This window comes from Pagrus major, chromosome 2, assembly GCF_040436345.1.
Source record: "Pagrus major chromosome 2, Pma_NU_1.0".
NCBI lineage: Eukaryota > Metazoa > Chordata > Actinopteri > Spariformes > Sparidae > Pagrus > Pagrus major.
In genome coordinates, this window is record NC_133216.1 from 560050 (window position 1) to 585800 (window position 25751).

General features: G+C 44.5%; 1 protein-coding gene across 3 annotated transcripts; it reads left to right on the forward strand.

The window, feature by feature from the left end:
• Nucleotides 1-12035: 12035 nt before the first annotated feature.
• Nucleotides 12036-25005, forward strand: mmp23bb (matrix metallopeptidase 23bb). 3 transcript variants are annotated; one of them, XM_073489104.1, is made up of 8 exons: nucleotides 12036-12393; nucleotides 17031-17125; nucleotides 19228-19367; nucleotides 19466-19633; nucleotides 21056-21220; nucleotides 21355-21465; nucleotides 21630-21756; nucleotides 24821-25005. In XM_073489104.1, the coding sequence occupies exons 1-8, from the start codon at nucleotides 12319-12321 to the stop codon at nucleotides 24939-24941; spliced, it is 1002 nt and encodes a 333-aa protein (XP_073345205.1). In that variant the 5' UTR covers nucleotides 12036-12318; the 3' UTR covers nucleotides 24942-25005. The 3 variants fall into 3 exon arrangements, with proteins under 3 accessions (XP_073345205.1, XP_073345189.1, XP_073345196.1); XM_073489088.1 differs by having other exon boundaries at nucleotides 23047-24907; XM_073489095.1 differs by having other exon boundaries at nucleotides 12036-12366; nucleotides 23047-24907.
• The last annotated feature ends 746 nt before the right edge of the window (nucleotides 25006-25751 follow it).

Genomic DNA, 25751 nt, shown 5'->3' on the forward strand with positions numbered 1-25751 from the left:
ACAAAGCTGCTAAAATAACGTCATTTTATTCTACACAATTCTGCTGATCGATGCAGAAAATCAGCTGTTATTTGTATGTTTATGAGTTTGTTGTTTACAGTAAGATGACGTCATTTTGATTGAAGGAGTTTTTTTATCAGTCAGACGTTTGAATCTCTGAAACTCCAGTCACCACCGACATCACGCCACCTCCACAGCTCCTCATTAGCTCCTCATTAGCTCCTCCTTAGCTCCTCATTAGCTCCTCCGCAGCTCCTCCGTAGCTCCTCTTCAGCTCCTCATTAGCTCCTCCTTAGCTCCTCATTAGCTCCTCCTTAGCTCCTCATTAGCTCCTCTGCAGCTCCTCCTTAGCTCCTCCTTAGCTCCTCATTAGCTCCTCATTAGCTCCTCCTTAGCTCCTCATTAGCTCCTCCGCAGCTCCTCATTAGCTCCTCCTTAGCTCCTCATTAGCTCCTCATTAGCTCCTCCTTAGCTCCTCATTAGCTCCTCCGCAGCTCCTCATCAGCTCCTCATTAGCTCCTCATTAGCTCCTCTGCAGCTCCTCCTTAGCTCCTCATTAGCTCCTCATTAGCTCCTCCTTAGCTCCTCATTAGCTCCTCATTAGCTCCTCCGCAGCTCCTCATTAGCTCCTCCGCAGCTCCTCTGTAGCTCCTCTTCGGCCCACCATTAGCTCCTCATGTCTCCCCCTGCTGTTGAACCACAGTGTTACCCTCCTCACCTGCTGCTGCTTCAACATGCTGCCTGGATCCTCATCCTCTGGTTGATCTTCATCCTCTGGTTGATCTTCATCCTCTGGTTGATCCTCATCCTCTGGTTGGTCTTCATCCTCTGGTTGATCCTCATCCTCTGGTTGATCCTCATCCTCTGGTTGATCTTCATCCTCTGGTTGATCTTCATCCTCTGGTTGATCCTCATCCTCTGGTTGATCTTCATCCTCTGGTTGATCTTCATCCTCTGGTTGGTCTTCATCCTCTGGTTGGTCCTCATCCTCTGGTTGATCTTCATCCAGCCTCACAGAGATTTCATGCACTGCAGCCTGAGCAGACCAGGACACATCACACATCCACCCAGCATGCACCTCACCCGTCTGTCCTCAGGGTGGAGCTGCAGAGCTCTGAGCAGTGTGCTGATGTTCGGTGTTGTGTGTTTCTGTTGTGTGCTGTTGTTAAACCGGAACCTCTTCAGGATAATAAAGTCAAAGTCTAAAGTAACGACCTAAACAGCTTGGCTGACTGAGCAGCACCACCTGGTGGTGTGGGGAGTTATTTCCTCTCACACAGCAGAAGAGCGTACGAGCTGTTTGGCCTCAGCTGTGGTCTTTGTGACGGGTTCAAGTGTGTTCAGTCGACCTTCATCACTGCTGGTTCTCTGTGCTGGCTTTGCTGGACTTCACGTGCTGGTTCAGGGGGGTGTTCCAGAAAGCGGGTTTTGTGAAAACTCAGAGTAAGTTAACCCTGAGATGAGGGAAACTGGGTTTTCCGTCCCAGAAAGAGAGGTAACTGAAACTCTGGGTCAGTCACCATGGTAACAGACTGTGAACATAACCTGCTCGCTGGCAGGTTCACCTGAAGAAACGCTGAGTTTCTACCCGTCTCCTCCCACATGAAGAAAGCTGTTTGACATGGATTGTCCATTCATTCCCAATCCGATTGATATCGAGGCTCAACTAATTCGTGATGCTTTACGCCGCGAGAGAATCCTCCGACCCAGATTAGCTGTCCTGTCATTTCCAGAGGAATATCTGTTTGAACGCTACCGCTTTTCATCAAACAGTATAATTTATCTTGAGAACATTCTCCGGCCACACATCACCAACCTCACACACCGCGGACGTGCGCTCACATCACTGCAAATTTTATGCATATCGCTACGTTTTTTTGCAAACGGTAGTTTTCTCTACAACATTGGGGATGCGGAGCACTTCGGAAAGGCAACAGTGTGTAGAGCGGTGAGGAGAGTTACCCTGCACTGAAACGCCTGTTACCAATGATGGTGGTGTTCCCCGGATACAAACCTGTCATCATTACACATGTAGAAGCCAGTGGCCCGGCTCTGTGCACGGTTCCCGGATCTACCGGGAGTGTAGTCTGAGCAACAGATTTGCACGTGGTAAGGAAGCTAAAGCTTTGTGCAAATGTTCTTTGTCTCCCTTTTTAATGCACTCAAATGTGTCCTCTATAATTTCAGGAGAGTTTGATGGCTACCTAGTGGGGGATCGAGGCTGTCCATGCCAGCCCTCTCTGTTGACCCCCTTAACAACGTTTTAATGTGGCCCGCTGCAGGACCAGAGCCCGGGTTGAGATGACCATTGGCATACTCAAATCCCAGTTCCAGTGCCTGCGTAAGCTCAGGGTCACCCCAGAGAGGGCATGTGACATCATTGTGGCCTGTGTTGTTCTCCATAATATTGCAACTATTAGAGGAGAGCAACGCCCTGCCCTTCAAATAAATGACCCTGAGGAGACCACCCCATCCACCCTGCAGATGTCCGGGGTGGAAGGGCTGTAAGGGACCTAATTAGCAGGAATTGCTTTTGATTAAAACAGTCAAATAAAGACAAATTCACATGTGATTTGGTTCTTCTTTATTCCCTATAAGTAAAAAGCAACAGTTAGGATTTGTAATATAGTTCCAACCATTAACACATTCACCTATTTCACCAGTGCAGCCACCTCAGCTGCCGCTCCAGTAATAGAATTTCAAGGTCTGTTTTTCTTATCTTGTGATCCAGGACCGTTCCCTTTTCTGTTTTTCAATAGTCCTCATGAGCTGCACTCTGTTCAACTCCTTAACTGGTAACTGGGAAACATATGGACAACATTTAATTGCTACAGATCTACATACAGATTTAACATGGTAGCGACTGAAAATCTGACTGTATTACGCTGTGCTGTGGAAGTGATGGACCCTCCTCCTGATGCCCAGCCAAGTTCTGTTGAAGGACAAGAATGTGCCGGTTGTTTGTCCACGATCGATGCTCATCACTTCACTGTGGGCTACATGTCGAACTATATTCCATCGACGATGTAAAGGAATGTGAATGGGTCGACCACTGCCAGTAGAGATACATAATATAAGACACACTTCAGTAGGCCTCTCTGGATCTCTCCCTGTGGCAGCAGACAGCGTTTCTTCATCATCATCACCATCCTCCTCCTGTGATGCAGGAAAAGAAACTTTCAGATTACTTTGAACTACCATCTGAGCAAGATCTGAGTATGGATCAGCTGCAGGGTGTTCAGTTGTTTCAGTCGGAGGCTGAACTAGGCAGATGACACCATCCACAGCTGTTGGGGATATATATATATATATATATATATATATATATATATATATATATATATATATATTAAAAAGTAGGCTATATATTTATAAAAAATGTTTTATTTTTTTAAAAGACACAAGTGTATACTTGCATCTGATGTAGGCACTTGTGTCCTGGTGGGTAACAGGCTCAGATGAGCTTCCCCCGGGATGCCTTCAGCCACCGGTCGGCCATACTTTTGGCTGAGGGCCGTCTCCTCAGCCCCGTTTTTCGGGCCTCTGCCTTCTTTCTGTCGGCTGAGCAGAGTGTTCCTGTACACATCGTCACATTTTAAATGTAGCCTACATATAAAATAAAAATGTGTAAACGTATCAAGTTTTAATCTACTAAGTGGTGTATTAAGTGGGAGGGAACGTGTTAAAACAGAATTTGGTTCGGGTTTACATTACTGTTTGAAGTAGCCACTGAATTAATATTTACTTTAACAGCCTAAGTCAATTAAAAAAAAAAAAAAAAATTAAAAACAAAGTGAGGTGCAATCGCCTGGCAAAACATGCCTCACCTTTTTGAATGATGTTTTTATATTTCAGTTTTAGCTGCTTCCAAGTCCTTTTTCCCCTGTTGGATTGCACCTCTTTTTTTCTGTTGTCATGGTGACACTCTTGGTATCAGGGCTCCATTGACGATGGCTTTTTATAGTGGTTGTGCACGCGCGTAACTCGAGGTGAACATACTCACAGTTGATTGAACTAATTCAGATCAGCTGTTCTGGAACCGGATACTCAGAGTTTCCCATCTCAGAGTTCAGGGATAGACTCAGAGTTTGTTGAACGTCCTCTCTGGAACCCCCCCCTGGTCTGGTGCTAGTGCTGGTTCCAAGTTGGTTCAACCTGTTTACCTTTTAGGAAACTGGTTTTCTTGTCCACAGACATGAGAGCCACCGTAGAGTCAAATCGTTCAGTCGCTGAGGACATCTCCAGTTTCTATCATCATTAGAATATTCAATTCAATTCAATTCTAAAAACTTTATTAGTCCCCGCCCCGGGGGAAGTTAAAGTTAAAGCACATGGAGAAGTTGTACACAGACACAAACAAGTCAGATAGAATAAAACAGACTAAATAAACTAAAAAGATGTTTACAGTATTTACATGAGGTGCAGAGAAGCACTGAGGCAGGTTGGGTTGTGCATCGAGAGGCAGCAGCATCAATGCAATAGAGAGGGAAGCGACCATCAGCAGGTTACTTATGGCCGACTACATGGACCCTCAGCCAGCGGTGCTCCTGACTGGCTGGTCCTCAGACCTGTTGTTTGCAGTGTAGGACTTGCTATCTTTCTGTGTTTTGGGCTGATGGCAGTGGACTCAGATCAGCTGTGTGCAGGTGACAGACTGACTCCTGATTAATGAGTGGAAGCAGCTTGGGGGCGTTCCCCTCTCAGCCAATCAGGGTGTGACAACGCCCTTCTGTGAGGCTTAAGAGAGGTGGAGACGGGTTGGACTGAGTCAGTCTGAATCTGTCCCTGACTCACTGCAGACCTCGTCCTGGTCTGTCTGGCTCTTATTGAGGTGTCTTTGCTGCCCTGTTTCATTCTTGTGAGCTTGTACTTGTACTGACCCTAGTGGCCGTCCTGACCTCAGGACCCAAACCAGGATCCTCTGCCCTCAACAACAGCTCCCAGACACACAAACCCTCCAACATGTCGGACATGATTGTTGGAGGAGCTCGGAGTAGAGATGCTGCTCAACATCTGAACAAAATCCTTTGGAGGTTCACTGGGCACGTCCAACTGGTACCAGACCCAGAATATATTGGTGGGATTATAAATGATATCTCATCTGGACTGGGATCACCTCAGGATCCTCCAGGAGCAGCTGGAACACACTGATGAGGAGAGAGACGCCCTGCTGCCACCAGGACCTGATCCTGGACCGATCCACGGACCGAACCTTTTACATATCAAGTTTGGTTAACTGAAATAGAAGAGACTCAGTATAATGTCCTCTGTGTCTCTGGTGACTGGTGCATTGTGGGAAATGTAGGATCCCAGGACATGAACACTGGATGACACTGGCTCCTCAATTCTGAAAGTTGTATAAGTTACACAACTTTATAGAAGTTAATTAATAATCAGTTAATTAATCTGAGGAATATTTCTTTAAATCAAACTGTTAAAATCTAAATATTCAAATCTGAAAAGTTTAAAATCAGAAACAAGATTCAAACATCAGCTGAGACCAGAACAACACGGCCTGTGTGCATCTCCATGGAAACCAGACAAGTGTTTGTGTGTGTGTGTGTGTCTGTGTGTGTGTGTGTGTGTGTGTGTGTGTGTGTGTGTGCGTGTGTGTGTGTGCGTGTGTGTGTTCAGTGTGTGTGTGTGTGTGTGTTCAGTGTGTGTGTGTTCAGTGTGTGTGTGTGTTCAGTGTGTGTGTTCAGTGTGTGTTCAGTGTATGTGTGTGTGTATGTGTGTTCAGTGTGTGTGTGTGTGTTCAGTGTGTGTGTGTGTGTTCAGTGTGTGTGTGTGTGTTCAGTGTGTGTGTGTGTGTGTGTGTGTTCAGTGTGTGTGTGTGTGTTCAGTGTGTGTGTGTGTTCAGTGTGTGTGTGTGTGTGTTCAGTGTGTGTGTGTGTGTGTGTGATAGACAGATGAATGGATAGAGGTGTAATTAAATCCTCGTCTGTCAGCTCGGGCTGAAGGTCCATCTCCTCCTCCGTCTCTCTGCTCGTCTCTCTGGGCGTCACACCTCTCAGAGTCCGGCGCTCCGGCCTCGAGGTCGGCTGGACGGCTGCCAGGAGGCCCCCGGGGGCCGCGGCAGGAACACTGAGGCATGATGGGAAACTCCCGCAGGGCCTCAGAGCAGCAGGTGTACATGACGGAGGGACACTTCCTGATGTTTCCTCGGGTCTGGGTTTGTTTGAACGTGTTGTTGTTGCCATGGTGACAAACTGCGTCAGCAGAGCCGCTCACACCGACATCAGTCACAGTCACATTCACACAATCAAACCCTCATCAGCTGATTCATTCATCACATCAGAATACATTCCCACAGTCTGCCGGCATGTTAGCAGCTCTGAGAACACCAGAGATTCACATCTGCTGCTCTCATACAGTGTCAACACACACGTCACACACAGACATCACAACACAAGACGAGGACGTGTTGCTCGTTCCGGTCGTTTGAGACGACCATCCTGCTCGTCACGTCCATCTGTGAAGGAGTCCTGAAGAAGGTTCAGGAGACTTCGATGATTTACGCTGAAACATTTATTGTATGAGGTCACAGTCTACACCGGTGACCTCACATGACTCCTGTCATAGCTCCGCCCACCTGTGCAGGTGAGCAGCAGGTCTGATGTTAATGCAGTCAGACTGATGATTGTGTTGTTCTTCGTTTTGTCTTCGTCAGCAAGCAGGTAAACTTCGAGTCATGCTCTCAGGTTTCAGTCGTATCGATCTGAGGCTCAGAGTCAGAGTGAGGTCATTGTTGCAGTGCATGATGGGATTGTGCCAGGCCGCTCAGCTGCCAGCATTCAAACCTCATTCAGCTCACAATGCAGCTTTAATGAGCTGCTTAACATGCAGCATATGATGAGCTGTGAGAAAGATGCTCCGCAGGCACTTTGTCTCCCCGTGAAGGTGACCGAGGAGCTGCTGCAGCTATTGCTGGTAGACAGCACAACAACACAACACAACAACAACACAACAACAGCACAACAATAAACAACACAACAGTGGTTGAGTCCAGTGTGAATGATGTGTTGTTGTTGATGTAGTTGTTTATTGTGTCGTTAATTATTGTGTTGTTGTCATTGTTGTTATTTTTGTTGTCATTGTTTATTGTTTCATTGTTTATTGTGTTCATTGTGTTGTTGTTGTAGTTGTTGTTTATTGTGTTGTTGTCATTGTTGCTGTTGTTGTTGTTTTTGTTTTTGTTTTTGTTGTCATTGTTTATTGTGTTGTTGTCATCATCATCGTTATTGTTGTCGTTTAATGTGTCGTTGTTCATTGTGTTGTTGTAGTTGTTGTTTATTGTGTTGTCGTCGTTGTTGAGATCAGTCTAATCTCATAATAATAATAATAAGCGCAGGTCAGCAGCTCTCATTGTCCCGTGGTCGTGTTGTTAATGAGCTGCAGTAATCAGTGAGTCATGTGACGGAGCTGCTGCAGTGATGAAGACTGAGAGGAACACAATGACTCTGACTGTTTGTTTCCGTCCTCAGATGGAACATAAACATGTGTATACACATACATGCTGTAGGTTCATACAGTTACCTGTGAACAGGTGTGACCCTGTGAACAGGTGTGACCCTGTGAACAGGTGTGACCCTGTGAACAGGTGTGACCCTGTGAGACGTCTTTGATACGATATCATCACCTCATTAACACAACAGGTCTAATTATCAAACTAAAAGAGATGAATTAAACTGTGATGTGTTTGGTTTGGACTCTGGCTGTAATCACAATCACACTGAGTTCTCCTGATCTGAGTGGCGCCTCATGCTGCAGAATCCTAGAACCAATTTCAGAAATGTAGAGAACCATATGAGACCTGCTTCAGTCTCTGTTCTGGAGTGTATCACTCTGTCCTGATGTCATGATGTTCTAATGTCTTGGTGTTCTCATGTTCTGATGTTCTCATGTCCTGATGTCCTCATGTTCTGATGTCCTGAGGTTCTGATGTCCTGATGTGCTCATGTCCTGATGTTCTGATGTCTTGATTTTCTCATGTTCTGATGTCCTGATGTCTTGATGTTCTCATGTCCTGATGTTCTGATGTCCTGATGTTCTAATGTTCTCATGTTCTGATGTCTTGATGTTCTCATGTTCTGATGTCGTGATGTTCTCATGTTCTAATGTCTTGATGTTCTCATGTCCTGATGTTCTGATGTCCTCATGTTCTAATGTTCTGATGTTCTGATGTTCTGATGTCCTCATGTTCTAATGTTCTGATGTTCTGATGACTTCATGTTCTGGTGTTCTAATGTCTTGATGTTCTCATGTCCTGATATTCTCAAGTTCTGATGTCTTGATGTTCTCAAGTCCTGATGTTCTCGTGTCCTGATGTTCTCATGTTCTGATGACTTGATGTTCTGATGTTCTAATGTCTTGATGTTCTAATGTCCTGATGTTCTCATGTTCTGATGTCTTGATGTTCTCATGTCCTGATGTTCTCATGTTCTGATGTCTTGATGTTCTAATGTCCTGATGTTCTCATGTCCCGATGTTCTAATGTTCTGATGTCCTCATGTTCTGATGTCTTGATGTTCTCATGTCCTGATGTTCTCATGTCTTGATGTTCTCATGTCCTGATGTCCTGATGTCCTGATCTACTGATGTTCTGATGTCTTGATGTGCTCATGTTCTGATGTCCTGATGTTCTAATGTTCTCATGTTCTGATTTCTTGACGTCCTTATATTCTCATGTTCTCAGGTTCTGATGTCCCCATGTCCTCATGTTCTCATGTCTTGATGTCCTCATGTTCTGATATTTTCATGTTCTGATGTCCTCATATTTTCATGTTCTCATGTTCTGATGTCTTGATGTCCTGATGTTCTGATATTTTCATGTTCTGATGTTCTGATGTCTTGATGTTCTCATGTTCTGATCTCTTGATGTCTTGTCCTGACATTCTCATGTCCTGACATTCTCATGTTCTCATGTTCTCATGTTCTCATGTCCTGACGTTCTGATGTTCTGGTCTCATGTTCTGATGTCCCGATGGTCTGATGTCCCGATGGTCTCATGTCCTGATGTTCTGATGTTCCCAGGTTCTCATGTTCTGATGTCCTGATGTTCTGATGTTCTCATATTCTGATGTTCTCATGTTCTCATGTCCTCATGTTCTCATGCTCTGATGTCCTGATGTCCTGATGTTCTCATATTCTGATGTCCTGATGTTCTCATAGTCTGATGTCCTGATGTTCTCATGTCCTGGTGTCCACATGTCCTGATGTTCTCATGTTCTGATCTTCTGATGTCCTAATGTTCTCATGTTTACATGTTGTCAGGTTCTCATGTTCCGATGTGCTGATGTCCTAATGTTCTCATGTCCTGGTGTCCTGATGTTCTCATGTCCTGATGTTCTCATTTTCTCATGTTCTGATGTTCTGATATTCTGATGTTCTCATGTTCTGATATCCTGATGTTCTGATGTTCTGATATTCTGATGTTCTCATGTTCTGATGTCCTGATGTTCTGATGTTCTCATATTCTGATGTTCTCATGTTCTGATGTCCCGATGTCCTCATGTTCTCATGCTCTGATGTTCTGATGTCCTGATGTTCTCATATTCTGATGTCCTGATGTTCTCATGTCCTCATGTCCTGATGTTCTCATGTTCTGATCTTCTGATGTCCTGATGTCCTAATGTTCTCATGTTTACATGTTGTCAGGTTCTCATGTTCCGATGTGCTGATGTCCTAATGTTCTCATGTCCTGGTGTCCTGATGTTCTCATGTTCTGATGTCCTGATGTCCTGATGTTCTCATGTTCTCATTTTCTCATGTTCTGATGTTCTCATGTCCTGATGTCCCCATGTCCTCATGTTCTGATGTCTTGATGTCCTCATGTTCTGATGTCCCCATGTCCTCATGTTCTGATGTCTTGATGTCCTCATGTCCTCATGTTCTCATGTCCTGATGTTCTGATGTCCTCATGTCCTGGTGTTCTGATATTTTCATGTTCTGATGTCCTGATGTTCTGATGTCCTCATGTCCTGGTGTTCTGATATTTTCATGTTCTGATGTCCTCATATTTTCATGTTCTCATGTTCTGATGTCTTGATGTCTTGATGTCCTGATGTTCTGATGATCTGATGTTCTCGTGTCCTGACGTTCTGATGTTCCAATGTCCTGATGTTCTGATTTTCTCATGTTCCAATGTCCTGATGTTCTGATTTTCTCATGTCCCGATGGTCTCATGTCCTGGTGTCCTGATGTTCTGATGTCCTGATGTTCTCATGCTCTGATGTTCTGATGTCCTGATGTTCTCATATTCTGATGTCCTGATGTTCTGATGTTCTCATGTCCTGGTGTCCTGATGTTCTGATGTCCTGATGTTCTCATGTTCTCGGGTTCTCATGTTCTGATGTCCTAATGTTCTTATGTTCTCATTTTCTGATGTTCTCATGTTCTGATGTTCTCATATTCTGATGTCCTGATGTTCTCATGCTCTGATGTCCTGATGTTCTCATGTCCTGGTATCCTGATGTTCTCATGTTCTGATGTCCTGATGTTCTGACGTTCTCATGTTCTGATCTTCTGATGTTCTTATGTCCTGATGTACTCAGGTTCTCATGTGCTGATGTCCTGATGTCCTAATGTTCTCATGTCCTGGTGTCCTGATGTTCTCAGGTTCTGATGCCCCCATGTCCTTACGTTCTCATGTCTTGATGTCCTGATGTCCTGATGTTCTAATGTCCTCATGTCCTGATATCCCCATGTTCTCATGTTCTCATGTCTTGATGTCCTGATGTTCTGATGTCCTGATGTCCTCATGTTCTGATGTTCTGATGTCTTGATGTCCTCATGTCCTGATGTTCTGATGTCCTGATATTTTCATGTTCTGATGTTCTGATGTCCTCATGTTTTCATGTTCTCATGTTCTGATGTCTTGGTGTCCTGATGTTCTGATGTCTTGATGTCTTGATGTCCTGATGTTCTGGTGTCCTGATGTTCTGATGTCTTGATGTCTTGATGTCTTGATGTCCTGATGTTCTGGTGTCCTGATGTTCTGATGTGATATTTTCATGTTCTGATGTCCTGATGTTCTGATGTTCTGACATTTTCATGTCCTGATGTCCTGATGTCCTCATGTTCTGATATTTTTATGTTCTCATGTTCTCATGTTCTCATGTCTTGATGTTCCGATGTCCTGATGTCCTCATGTTCTGATGTTCTGATATTTTTATGTTCTCATGTTCTCATGTTCTCATGTCTTGATGTCCTGATGTCCTCATGTTCTGATATTTTCATGTTCTGCTGTTTTGCTGTTCTGATGTCCTGATATCCTGATGTTCTGATGTCCTGATGTTCTGATGTACTGATGTCCTCATATCCTGATGTTCTGATATTTTCATGTTCTGATGTTCTGGTGTCCTCATGTCCTGATGTTCTGATATATTCATGTTCTGATGTTCTGGTGTCCTCATGTCCTCATGTTCTGATATTTTCATGTTCTGATGTTCTGGTGTCTTCATGTCCTGATGTGCTGATATGTTCACGTTCTGATGTCCTGATGTCCTGATGTTCTGATGTCCTCATTTCCTGATGTTCTGATGTATTTCTGTCAGAGTTCATCTCTAATCACTTGTCTGTGTCTCACGGATCAGATCAGCCTCTCTGAGTGCGTCTCTGTTTGGACAGATGTTCTCACAGAGACAAGACAAACTCTGCACATCTGGACTGCTGCTGGGAAAACACCTCGGGGTGGCCCTACCTGTGGCCCCGAACCCCGAGGGCCCCCAGAGACAACAACAGGAACCGGAACCACGTCTGGGTCTGTTTGTGTGCAGCTGATCCAGAACAGACACAAACACACAACGAGAAAAACAGTTTAACTCAGATTATTGAGATTCAGACCGTGAAGAGTTAAACAGTCAGTGTGTAAAAGGACACCGCTCACACACACACACACACACACACACACACACACACACACACACACACACACACACACACACACACACACACACACACACACACACCTGACCCCGCCCCTCCAGACCGGCCCCACTGCAGTAGCGAGCGCACTGTCCGGGAACTTCCCCTCACTTTGTTCTAGAGCGGAGTGGGACGCACCAGGACCGGGACCAGGAGCAGCTCGACCCGGCCCAGCCCGTTCTCAGACCCTCTTCTCTTCTAAGCACGGATCAGGACCGATTGTTTTTCATGGTCCTCGAGGTACAACCCGACCCAGGACCCGAGGAGACCTGGACTCACGGCGTGGAGACGCTTTCTGTGGACACGCGCACAGACTGACTGACTGACGGATTAATTGATTGATTGATTGATGATTGGCGGCGGGTCATGTGTCGGACTGTGTAGAGTCTCATCATGGATCCTCCTCTGCTGACGGTGATGATGATGATGGTGGTGATGAAGGTGAGCGGAGCTTCTGTGAGGCCGCAGGTCAGTGAACTCACTTATCAATCAATCACTGATCAATCAATCACGTATCAATGAGTCGTCGTGTTAAATTGTTTCAGTCACATAAACCAGATGAAATCAGCTGATTGATCAAATAGTTCAGAATTATTGATCGATAATAACAAAATATCACTTCTGATCATCAGTTTTGATCATTAATCGATCAAAACTACGATCATTCTTCTGTAAACATCTATCGGTTCTCTGCTGTCAATTGTTTGTTCTCATTATGTTGGACTCAATAATAATAATCAATAATCCAAATAATAAGTGAAGTGAAAACAAACCAATATCCAATATCACCAATCAATCATTACATGAGTGTGTAGAGAGGGAATGAAACACAGATCATTTCAAACTTTAATCAATATTCAATATTTCCTCTTCTCATGATTTATTGATCCTGTCGGTATTTAAAATCTATCAGAGGACTCAAACAGCTTCTTCATCAATGAACCTGAACCAGGTGAGCTCTGATTGGTTCAAAACTGTAACAGGCCAGCTGATCAATCAATTATTATCACCTGTTAAATGAGTCTTCAACTGTTTTATTAATTAATTACTGATCAGTTTGAGTCAGTTTCTCTGTGACGACACTGATCCACATTTTACAGACAAACAGCTGATCAATCGATCAATAAAATGATCAATAATGAAATCAAATAATACTTCAGTAAAAGTACAAAGTATTCTTCAGAGTATTAGTTACATTTTAACTGTTGATGTTTGATGATCAATAGCAGGTGATCAATCAAAGCTTTACATATTAATTCACTTTGTACTCAACCATGACTGAAAGTAACTGAGTAGATTACCTGGTGTAATGTATTCTGACTTGAAAAATACTTTGAGTAGATGTAATTAGTTACTTTCAGCCTATTTGTGTCACTTAACATGAAACATTTAATATGAAACATTTAAACGGCCTGGAACAAACAGTCTGAAACAGTCTGAAACAGTCTGAAACAGTCTGAAACAGTCTGAAACAGTCTGAAACAAACAGTCTGAAACAGTCTGAAACAAACAGTCTGAAACAGTCTGAAACAGTCTGAAACAGTCTGAAACAGTCTGAAACAGTCTGAAACAAACAGTCTGAAACAGTCTGAAACAAACAGTCTGAAACAGTCTGAAACAAACAGTCTGAAACAGTCTGAAACAGTCTGAAACAAACAGTCTGAAACAGTCTGAAACAAACAGTCTGAAACAGTCTGAAACAGTCTGAAACAAACAGTCTGAAACAGTCTGAAACAAACAGTCTGAAACAGTCTGAAACAGTCTGAAACAAACAGTCTGAAACAAACAGTCTGAAACAGTCTGAAACAAACAGTCTGAAACAGTCTGGAACAAACAGTCTGAAACAGTCTGGAACAAACAGTCTGAAACAGTCTGAAACAGTCTGAAACAAACAGTCTGAAACAGTCTGAAACAAACAGTCTGAAACAGTCTGAAACAAACAGTCTGAAACAGCCTGGAACAGTCTGAAACAGTCTGAAACAGTCTGAAACAGTCTGAAACAAACAGTCTGAAACAGTCTGAAACAGCCTGGAACAGTCTGAAACAAACAGTCTGAAACAGTCTGAAACAAACAGTCTGAAACAGTCTGAAACAGTCTGAAACAAACAGTCTGAAACAGTCTGAAACAGTCTGAAACAAACAGTCTGAAACAGTCTGAAACAAACAGTCTGAAACAGTCTGAAACAGTCTGAAACAGTCTGAAACAGTCTGAAACAAACAGTCTGAAACAGTCTGAAACAAACAGTCTGAAACAAACAGTCTGAAACAGTCTGAAACAAACAGCCTGGAACAAACAGTCTGAAACAGTCTGAAACAGTCTGAAACAAACAGTCTGAAACAAACAGTCTGAAACAGTCTGAAACAAACAGTCTGAAACAGTCTGAAACAGTCTGAAACAAACAGTCTGAAACAGTCTGAAACAAACAGTCTGAAACAGTCTGAAACAGTCTGAAACAAACAGTCTGAAACAAACAGTCTGAAACAGTCTGAAACAAACAGTCTGAAACAAACAGTCTGAAACAGTCTGAAACAAACAGTCTGAAACATTCTGAAACAGTCTGAAACATTCTGAAACATTCTGAAACAAACAGTCTGAAACATTCTGAAACAAACAGTCTGAAACATTTAATATGAAACATTTAAACGGCCTGGAACAAACAGTCTGAAACAGTCTGAAACAAACAGTCTGAAACAAACATTCTGAAACAGTCTGAAACAAACAGTCTGAAACAGTCTGAAACAAACAGTCTGAAACAGTCTGAAACAGTCTGAAACAAACAGTCTGAAACATTTAATATGAAACATTTAAACAGTCTGAAACAAACAGTCTGAAACAGTCTGAAACAAACAGTCTGAAACAAACAGTCTGAAACATTCTGAAACAGTCTGAAACAAACAGTCTGAAACAGTCTGAAACAAACAGTCTGAAACAGTCTGGAACAAACAGTCCGAAACAGTCTGGAACAAACAGTCTGAAACATTGTGAAACAAACAGTCTGAAACAAACAGCCTGAAACAGTCTGAAACAAACAGTCTGAAACAAACAGTCTGAAACAGTCTGGAACAGTCTGAAACATTCTGAAACAGTCTGAAACAAACAGTCTGAAACATTCTGAAACAGTCTGAAACAAACAGTCTGAAACAAACAGTCTGAAACATTCTGAAACAGTCTGAAACAAACAGTCCGAAACAGTCTGGAACAAACAGTCTGAAACATTCTGAAACAAACAGTCTGAAACAAACAGCCTGAAACAGTCTGAAACAAACAGTCTGAAACAGCCTGAAACAAACAGTCTGAAACAGTCTGTAACAAACAGTCTGAAACAGTCTGAAACAAACAGTCTGAAACAAACAGTCTGAAACATTCTGAAACAGCCTGAAACAAACATTCTGAAACAGTCTGAAACAAACAGTCTGAAACAGACAGTCTGAAACAGCCTGAAACAGTCTGAAACAAACAGCCTGAAACAGTCTGAAACAAACAGTCTGAAACAGACAGTCTGAAACAGCCTGAAACAGTCTGAAACAAACAGTTTGAAACAAACATTCTGAAACAGTCTGAAACAGTCTGAAACAAACAGCCTGAAACAGTCTGAAACAGCCGGAAACAAACAGTCTGAAACACACAGTCTGAAACAGCCTGAAACAAACAGCCTGAAACAGTCTGAAACAAACAGTCTGAAACATTCTGAAACAGTCTGAAACAGTCTGAAACAGCCTGAAACAGTCTGAAACAAACAGTCTGAAACACTCTGAAACAGCCTGAAACAAACAGTCTGAAACAGCCTGAAACAGTCGTAAACAGTCTGAAACAAACAGTCTGAAACAAACAGCCTGAAACAGTCTGAAACAAACCTTATGAAACAGTCTGAAACAAACAGTCTGAAACAGTCTGAAACAACCAGCCTGAGACCAACAGTCTGAAACAGTCTGAAACAGCCTGAAACAGACAGTCTGAAACAGCCTGAAACAGCCTGAAACAGTCTGAAACAGACAGTCTGAAACAGCCTGAAACAGCCTGAAACAGTCTGAAACAGCCTGAAACAACCTGAAACAAACAGTCTGAAACAACCAGTCTGAAACAGCCTGAAACAAACAGTCTCAGTGACACCAGACTGTGTCACTGAGATGACAAACAACTTGTCTCCAGATTCAACTTTAAACAACTCAAACAGTTTCAGCACTGGACAACCCGGCTTTTATTGTGGCGGTCTGTTGTTGATGATGATGTTTACAGTCAGTACAGGAAGTGAAGTGAGTCCAGCTGAGGTTCAGTTCAGAAGGACTGGAGGAGCAGAGGAGGTTCACATGTGGGTGACAGATAACTGAGAGGGGGAGGAAGAGGAAGAGGAGGAGCAGGAGGAGGAGGAGGGGAGGGAGGAAGAGGAGGGGGAGGAGGAGGGGGGGGAGGAGGAAGAGGAGGGGGAGGAGGAAGAGGAGGGGGAGGAGGAGGGGGGGAGGAGGAAGAGGAGGGGGAGGAGGAGGAGGAGGGGAGGGAGGAAGAGGAGGGGGAGGAGGAGGAGGAGGGGAGGGAGGAAGAGGAGGGGGAGGAGGAGCAGGGGGAGGGGGAGGAGGAGGGGGAGGGGGAGGAGGGATCAAAGGGGCAACACAGGAAAGAAAGAAAGAAAGAAAGAAAGAAAGGAGAGGAAGTGTTTCACATCTGTAGTCAATCAGACTTTTTGTGCCACGTCTCAAACTTTGTTCATGTGGAAACTTTGAAGTTTACTGTTGAGTCAGCTGATCTGCTGTCAGCCAATCAGACTCATCGATCAGACTCATTGATCAGACTTATCTGAAGCTTGATGTTCTCACCGATAAATGTGTTTTTTCTTCACTTCATTGAGACTCAATACTACATTTCCCATGAGCCTCAGCACGTCAGCGGTGTGGATCAGAGTGACTGTGAATAACAAACACGTCGCCATGGTGACTGACAGTGAAAACCTGATTGGATGTCTGTTGGTGAAATGCACCCTGGGAGTCGTTCAGAGAGATTTTCTGATACACTTTCATTCAGAGTTAATGACATCATCGAGAGGAAGTGATGTCATCATCAACCGTGAACCTGCTGATTGGCTAAAGATTCTGGTTTGTGTGTTTTTCAGACTGCTGGCAGCAGCAGAGTGACGGAGACCAGACACAAACGCTACGCCATCAACCCCGTCGGACACAAGTGGACGCACCACAACCTCACATACAGGTAGAGGTCAGAGGTCACGGGACATACAGGTAGAGGTCACGGGACACACAGGTAGAGGTCACGGGAAACACAGGTAGAGGTCAGAGGTCACGGGACATACAGGTAGAGGTCACGGGACACAGGTAGAGGTCAGAGGTCACGGGACATACAGGTAGAGGTCATGGGACACACAGGTAGAGGTCAGAGGTCACGGGACACACAGGTAGAGGTCACGGGACACAGGTAGAGGTCAGAGGTCACGGGACATACAGGTAGAGGTCACAGGACACAGGTAGAGGTCACAGGACACAGGTAGAGGTCACAGGACACAGGTAGAGGTCAGAGGTCACGGGACACACAGGTAGAGGTCACGTGACACACAGGTAGAGGTCAGAGGTCACGGGACACACAGGTAGAGGTCACGGGACACAGGTAGAGGTCAGAGGTCACGGGACATACAGGTAGAGGTCACAGGACACAGGTAGAGGTCAGAGGTCACGGGACATACAGGTAGAGGTCACAGGACACAGGTAGAGGTCAGAGGTCACGGGACATACAGGTAGAGGTCAGAGGTCACGGGACATACAGGTAGAGGTCAGAGGTCGCGGGACATACAGGTAGAGGTCACGGGAAACAGCTAGAGGTCAGAGGTCACGGGACATACAGGTAGAGGTCAGAGGTCACAGGACATACAGGTAGAGGTCACGGGACATACAGGTAGAGGTCAGAGGTCACAGGACATACAGGTAGAGGTCACGGGACATACAGGTAGAGGTCAGAGGTCACAGGACACACAGGTAGAGGTCACGGGACACACAGGTAGAGGTCAGAGGTCACGGGACATACAGGTAGAGGTCACGGGACACAGGTAGAGGTCAGAGGTCACGGGACATACAGGTAGAGGTCACGGGACACACAGGTAGAGGTCAGAGGTCACGGGACACACAGGTAGAGGTCACAGGACACACAGGTAGAGGTCAGAGGTCACGGGACACACAGGTAGAGGTCACAGGACACAGGTCACGTCTACCTGTCTGTCTCTCTGACCTGTCTGTTTCTCTGCCTGTCTGTCTTTCTACCTGTCTGTCTCTCTGCATGTCTGTCTTTCTACCTGTCTGTCTCTCTGCATGTCTGTCTCTCTGACCTGTCTGTCTCCCTGCCTGTCTGTCTCTCTACCTGTCTGTCTCGCTACCTGTCTGTCTCTCTGACCTGTCTGTCTCTCTGCATGTCTGTCTCTCGCTACCTGTCTGTCTCTCTGCATGTCTGTCTTTATACCTGTCTGTCTCGCTACCTGTCTATCTCTCTACCTGTCTGTCTCCCTACCTACCTGTCTTTCTCTCCACCTGTCTGTGTCTCTACCTGTCTGTCTGTCTCGCTACCTGTCTGTCTCTCTACCTGTCTGTCTCTCTGACCTGTCTGTCTCCCTGCCTGTCTGTCTCTCTACCTGTCTTTCTCTCCGCCTGTCTGTCTCTCTACCTGTCTGTCTCTCTGACCTGTCTGTCTCCCTACCTGTCTTTCTCTCCGCCTGTCTGTCTCTCTACCTGTCTGTCTCTCTGACCTGTCTGTCTCTCTCACTACCTGTCTTTCTCTCCGCCTGTCTGTCTCTCTACCTGTCTGTCTCTCTACCTGTCCGTCTCTCTGACCTGTCTGTCTCTCTACCTGTCTATTTCTCTGCCTGTCTGTTTCTCTGCCTGTCTGTCTCTCTACCTGTCTGTCTCTCTGCATGTCTGTCTTTATACCTGTCTGTCTCTCTCACTACCTGTCTGTCTCTCTCTACCTGTCTGTCTCTCTGCCTGTCTGTCTCTCTACCTGTCCGTCTCTCTACCTGTCTGTCTCTCTCTACCTGTCTATTTCTCTGCCTGTCTGTCTCTCTGCCTGTCTGTCTCTCTACCTGTCTGTCTCTCTCTACCTGTCTATTTCTCTGCCTGTCTGTTTCTCTGCCTGTCTGTCTCTCTACCTGTCTGTCTCTCTGCATGTCTGTCTTTATACCTGTCTGTCTCTCTCACTACCTGTCTGTCTCTCTCTACCTGTCTGTTTCTCTGCCTGTCTGTCTCTCTGACCTGTCTATTTCTCTGCCTGTCTGTCTCTCTGCCTGTCTGTCTCTCTGCCTGTCTGTCTCTCAGGATCATAAAGTTTCCTAACACTCTGAACGTGGAAGACACGAGGAAGGCCATCAGCATCGCCTTCACTAAGTGGAGCGACGTGTCTCCTCTCAGCTTCACTGAGGTCACCAACGGCAACGCCACCGCTGACATCACTATCGGTAGGCGGAGCTTCAGTCAGCACAGAGAAACAAAGAAACACAAAGAGGAAGACAAATTAAATACTGTGTGTGTGTGTGTGTGTGTGTGTGTGTGTTAGGCTTCTACACCTTTAACCACACTGACTGCTGGTGGTCTCCTCTCCACCCGTGTTTCGACGGGCTGAACGGTGAGCTGGCTCACGCCTTCCTGCCGCCACGAGGAGAAATCCACTTTGACAACCACGAGTTCTGGATCCTTGGGAAGTCCCGGTTCAGCTGGAAACAAGGTAACTGTACTGAGGGACTACAGTACTACAGTCAGGGCCGGCTCGTCCATGTAGGCGAACTAGGCGATTGCCTAGAGCAGCAAAATGTGGGCCAGCCGGGGCCAACTCATGAGCAAAATCAACTAACTGCAAGCTCACTAGACTACGCGTTCTGTATGATCTGCTGAGACGTGTCAACCATGCTAAACCTGTAGCCGCCTCACTCACACAAATCAGCTCTTACGAGCCAATTGTAGCTGCCGCCTACTGCCAACAATTTTGATTGTATTTCTGAAAAAAATGCAATGTGAGGAGGGTAATGATGTCTAAACGACCGAAATTATCTGGTTCCGAATATAAAAAGAAGCGATTATTGAAGGAGCAAGCTCTCCAAAAACAGAGGGATTCGTTGTAAAAGTACATTGATCCTGGGAGTGTTAGTAAGGATGACGAGCCTTCAAGTGCATCACCAAAGACCGCTAACGTTAGCACAACTCCCGCCGTTGCTCCACAAGAGGAAGCAGGTGCAAATGTTAGCATCACCAGAGCAGGTACTGTGCCTTCAAATCTGTCATCATGTCCATTGCCATGTCAAGAGATTGCCAAGACAACTACTGGCATTTCTCCACAAGAAACAGCGGGTGCTAATGTTAGCAGGGCCACAACAGCAGACGGCAGCCTGCCTTCAAATCTACCGCCAAGCCAACGAGAAAGTCAGGATATTGCCAAGTGTGTACACTTCTGAAAGGTAAGCTTTATTTACTCTTTAGCCTTTTAAGTTGCTGATTATATGTGCTTACGCATATCTTATATGTCTGTGTTTGATGCATATGAGAAAGTGGTGTGTTGGAGAGATTTGCACTGTTATTATTTAGTTTGAGGAGCTGAAATTGTATTATTTGGAAAATATATATGTGCTGTCGTGATTGCTGTAAATAATTTGGAACCAGATTATTGGAGTTATTGTGGTTTGGTGCATTATTTGTATATGGATCCACAAAATGCCCACATGTTGCGTCATACATATTTTATTGTTGCACTAGACTTTTTGCGTTATGTGTATAACGTATTAGCGTTTGTGTGTTGTTGGTGGTTTTTGCTTTGTGTATGACACATTGCAGTTTGTGTGTTGTTGCTGGTATGGACCAGTACGTTGCAAATGTAGGCTTAGGGGCGGCATAATTGTTTTTTCGCCTAGAGCGGCAGATATGCACGGGCCGGCCCTGACTACAGTATTACTACAGAACTACAGTATTACTACAGAACTACAGTACTACTACAGAACTACAGTACTACAAACTGCAGGAGTGTATTGTTTCATGTGTTAATGGTATTATGAGCTGATATGTAATGTAGCAGTCAGAGGTACAGGTGTGGTCAGGTGTGATCAGGTGCAGTCAGGTGCGATTAGGTATGATCAGGTGTGATCATGTGACCCTGCAGGTGTGTGGCTGAACGACCTGGTCCAGGTGGCGGCTCACGAGATCGGTCACGCTCTCGGTCTGTGGCACTCCAGAGACCCTCAGGCTCTGATGCATCCCAATGCCACGTACACGGGACAGAGGAACATCGCCCAGGATGACGTGTGGGGCATCCAGAGACTCTACGGTCAGTCAGCTGTCAGTTCTGACAGTCGTGTTATCTCACAGCTGCTCACAGCACCTACTGGTAGTCCAGTCTTCATGGTGGTGTTGGTGACTGTTTTTTCCAGCCCTGATGTGTGACCGTCCGTGTGTTTGCAGGCTGTGTGGATAAGAAGCGAGTGTGTGACCCGTGGGCTCGACTCGGCTTCTGCGAGCGGAGGAAGACCTTCATGAAGAAGAACTGTCCTCAGCGCTGTGACCTCTGCTACGGTGAGATGACATCATAACTGTCATCCTGTCACGAGTCAGAACCTAAACACAGTTGATTCTCTGACGGTCTCTCTCCGGAAGTTCAGACAGAAACTTAACTTTCCTTCTGAGCTATGTCCGTTTGTCTAACTGTCTCTGGGATGACTCTCATTTCCTGTCCTCAGAGCCTTTGGAAGCAGTTACAACACCGACACCATCACCGGCCAACGTCAAGATCAAGATGGTTCCCCGGGGGAAGGTGGTGGGTTTCCGCTGTGGAACCAAAAACCCTCGCTCACCGCCCAAAGTCAGGTCAGCCAATCAATACTTCACCCTGAGGTCTTTATGAAACCCGATCAGTGAGAAATAAAGAGTGAGTGGATCAATGGAGGACTGAAAGTAAGAAATAGTTTCACCGACTGAAACGACTGAAGCCATCAAGTCCAAAAGAGAAAATCTGAGACATTTCAGAGGCTTTAATGTAATTTTAGCTTTTATATATTGATATATATATATTGATCACAATAATTCAGTCGATTGACTGATCAATTGATCATTCATTGTTCAATCATCATAAAGTGAAACAAAAATATAAATGAGGTGAAACAAACAACTGAGGGTTCAGTCTTGATCAAATTCTCAACACAATATCAAACTAACTTGTTTCCAGAGCTTTCTACCGCCTCTCATGGCCTTCCTGACCAGTTGTCAAGGAAGTGACCTGAGCAGGCCAACGGAATAACTGCCATTTGTCATATAAAGGGACGATACTCCATCCGCAGAGGAAGGCCATGACACGTGGCTGAAAGCTTTCAAAAAAAGTCTGGTCCCAAATAAAGGCCTGTAGAAATTAAGGTTGGGCCAATTGTCGTTTGTCAATGACTGACAGCCATCGACTACTGATCCCTGACCAGAGAGCACAATAAAGAGCTGTGTCACCTCAGAGTTGCTGTTGGACAAGAGTTGTTGTTGGTTGTGATATGTGTGGAGAGGTAATGAAAAGAAGTATGTTGCTGCTCAGTGCACTAACATTACGTCCTGTTTATTATTTTCTTATTAAACCAGCTCTGTTAGGTGAACCCAGGACACTCTGTTACATTTGTGGCAACAGTGGTTCCTGCATCCTGCGGGCTGCTGTTTCTCTCAGTCGTGCCGTTTTTATACACAGTTTTCTCGGCTTAGCTTCCTCGGCTATTTGGCCAATGTTGTTTTATGCATATGAGGCTGAACAAAGCTAGGTTACGGACATGTGGTGCAGAGACGAGAACACTGTTAAACCTGGCACAGGGATTTATGTTGGTGATACCGGGAGATAGTTTCCTCTGCAGGTTGAGACAGTTGGAGATTCATGTCAGAGCAGCGGTGGGAAACAGCGGTGGCTACAGTGGTGAGCTAATATGTAAGTGCTGCCTTACGACAACACTGAGGAGACACGCTGCCTTAAATTCATAAACAACGATGTCATCGTCCATCACGATGTTTCACTGTAGACGTTGTCATATGCTCATTCAGCCGACATTGCCCAACCCTAGTAAAAAAAACTGACCAACAATCTAAACCAGATAAAACATCTTAATCTGTCTTCATGCTGTTTTTGTCCAGCTGGTACAAAGATGGCGAGCAGATCCTGACCTCCATCCCTGGCTACATCGTCATGAAGGACCGAGACCTACGCATCGTTGCCAACGAGTTCAACGAGGGCGTTTATACCTGCCGCATCCATCGACGGGGAGACCTTGTGTCCGCCAACTCCTGGGCCATCCGACTTAAACCAGAAGAGCCATCCAACAGCTGAGGATGTTGACGGGGATGGAGGACAATAAATATACTGATGGTTCTGACAGAACTTCTCAACAACACTCAACTGATCCGTGGAGATGCAGAAGATTGTTTGATCTCAGAGGAAGCGCTTCTGAACATGTTTAGATCTTTTTAAAGGGGTTTCTGATGGTTCGTTCTCCACAAGCTCATAAACTGGACATCATTCAACTTTCGCTGAAATAAATCAAACTTTGAAATGGTTCAGAAGCTCTGGGACTTGATTGAAAACTCATGGCAGCTCTCTGGTAACAACATGACCTCTTCTCATCGTAATCCTCCTGGCAGGATGTCATGTACCCTTCAGGACATCAGGTTATAAAACTCTGCGGGGAATAAAGCAATTCTCCCCGCAGTGTGTTATGTACCTGTAATCATCTCAGCAGGATTTCTGATGGAAATTATGTGCCCCTAATTCTGTAGAATGCCGTGTACCCGTAATCCTCTAGGACCCTGTGTACCCGTAATCCTGTAGGATGTGGTGTACCCATAATCCAGGCTGTCAGACAATAGGATGTTTTGTAGCTGTAATTTCTTGGTAGAAAATCACGTGTCTGTAATCTGCAGACGTGATGTTGTTGTAACCGTCCTGATCAGATTGCTGCAGAATGTCATGAACTCATATTACTGAAGGAATGAAGTCGTGTGTATGTAATCTGTAATCGACGAGTCCAACATTAATACAGTTTCTCTTGATAATATGTGATTGAGTTAATCAATGTATCCAGGAAGCCATTTTGATTGATTTATTTCTGTTCACAACAAACTGTATCAAAATGAAATGAACATCAACATGTTTTGGTTTAATACACCAACAGAACAAACAACACAAATGGTGAAAAATGAGTTTACTCAGCTGTGTTTATTGTAGCCTGTAGAGCTGATATATTACCTGCTTATAGCTGACTGTAATTAGATTAACAAAAAAGATGATTAGCAAAGACAATGATGTAACCTCTCCTGTGACCTTTCACCTTTAACTGGTTTGTTTTCCTGCCTGTCAGCTGAGTGTGGACACCGTTGGTACTGCAGGTCATGTGACGACTGTAAAACAATAAATAATATTTTCTGAGCATCACGTCCTGTATCGTCAGAACTGATGACAGTTAACAAATGTAAAATAAATATTTCCATGCCGTTGATCCAGCAGGAAGTCAGCGGAGGAAGTCAGAGGACTCTACTGCTCAACAACACAGACGTCTTGAGCAGCTCTCATTGGACTGAATGAGGAGCCATCTTGGAATAGAAACTTCTTCTTAAAAATCCAGACTTATAGCGGACCGATCAGAATCTGGTCGTAGGTGTTCTGTGATTGACTCTGTAACCTTCTGTTTACATGTGAGGACTGATTTATGTGACATGATGTTATAATCTGAGAGCAGGATTTATTCTGAGACTAACTGACCTTCGTTTGTCTCATTTCATCAGCAGAGTTCGATGTAGAAAACAGTCTGAGCTGAGTGTCTGACGTTTCATCATGTGAACACAGTGACCTGTTGGTCAGACACATCTGAGAATTATCAGAAGTTTAATCATTTCATTCTGTTTTCTTCTCCAGCTCAGAGTCTGATTGGACGATCCTGCAGCCTTATGTTAGCGAGGTGGAGGTCAGTGAACAGACCTGCTCTATAACTACAACCATGTTTTCAACATGTGCACAGACTGTCTGGAAACTTTGAACAAAACCACCATCTTGTCCAATATTTTACTTTTTTCACCCACAATGCATTGCTGTATTTTCATCCTGATGTCTTTAAGTTTCAGTTTACATACAAATAAAAACTGGAAATCTTCTGAAGCTGTTTGAACTGTACTTATGAACATGTGTCCGTCTGTTGTAAACAATTCATATTAAATAATAACTGTTTATTTACATTTACTCAATTAGAAACAAATATTTCTTAAAGAAACATCACGTGTCAAAACGAACATAAACAAACATTTAGTAGCTATAATGAATTATTGAACTAAGAATAAAATAATGATGATAATTTATATTAACAATAAGTGATTTTTTTTTTTTTTTAAATGACAGGATCAATTTTCTGCCTAAGATTTACAATTTAGATCATCACAGCAGGAAACTGAGCTGTTTATCAGACATGATGTATTAAACTCTGATGTTTATCAGATTTTCTTCCAGACGAACACAGAAGGAAACAAAAGCCTGAGAACAAAGACTCGTCTGGTTTTAACCCTCACTGACCCACATCTGCTGTTTTCCGTCTGTCTGCCTCAGTGATGTGGGTCAAACCGTCTCCGTCCACGCAGACAACAAACCTGCTTCATTAGCTCCAGATAACAGCGACATCACAGTTTATCAGGATTCAACCTTCATCTGTTTCTCATCCTGAAACTATGAGTTCTCCTCACGTACAAGAAAAACACGTTATAGACGAGTGTTCATGAGTTTAGATGAAGGTGGTGTCAGGTGAAGGTGGTGTCGTCAGATGAAGGTGGTGTTAATTAATATTGGCTTTATTAATATT

Coding starts and splice junctions, on each gene's coding strand:
- mmp23bb (XM_073489088.1), top strand. CDS start 12,319: ATGGATCCTCCTCTGCTGACGGTGATGATGATGATGGTGGTGATGAAG. Junction 19,368..19,465: donor CACCGCTGACATCACTATCG/GTAGGCGGAGCT, acceptor TGTGTGTGTTAG/GCTTCTACACCTTTAACCAC. Junction 21,466..21,629: donor GCGCTGTGACCTCTGCTACG/GTGAGATGACAT, acceptor TCCTGTCCTCAG/AGCCTTTGGAAGCAGTTACA.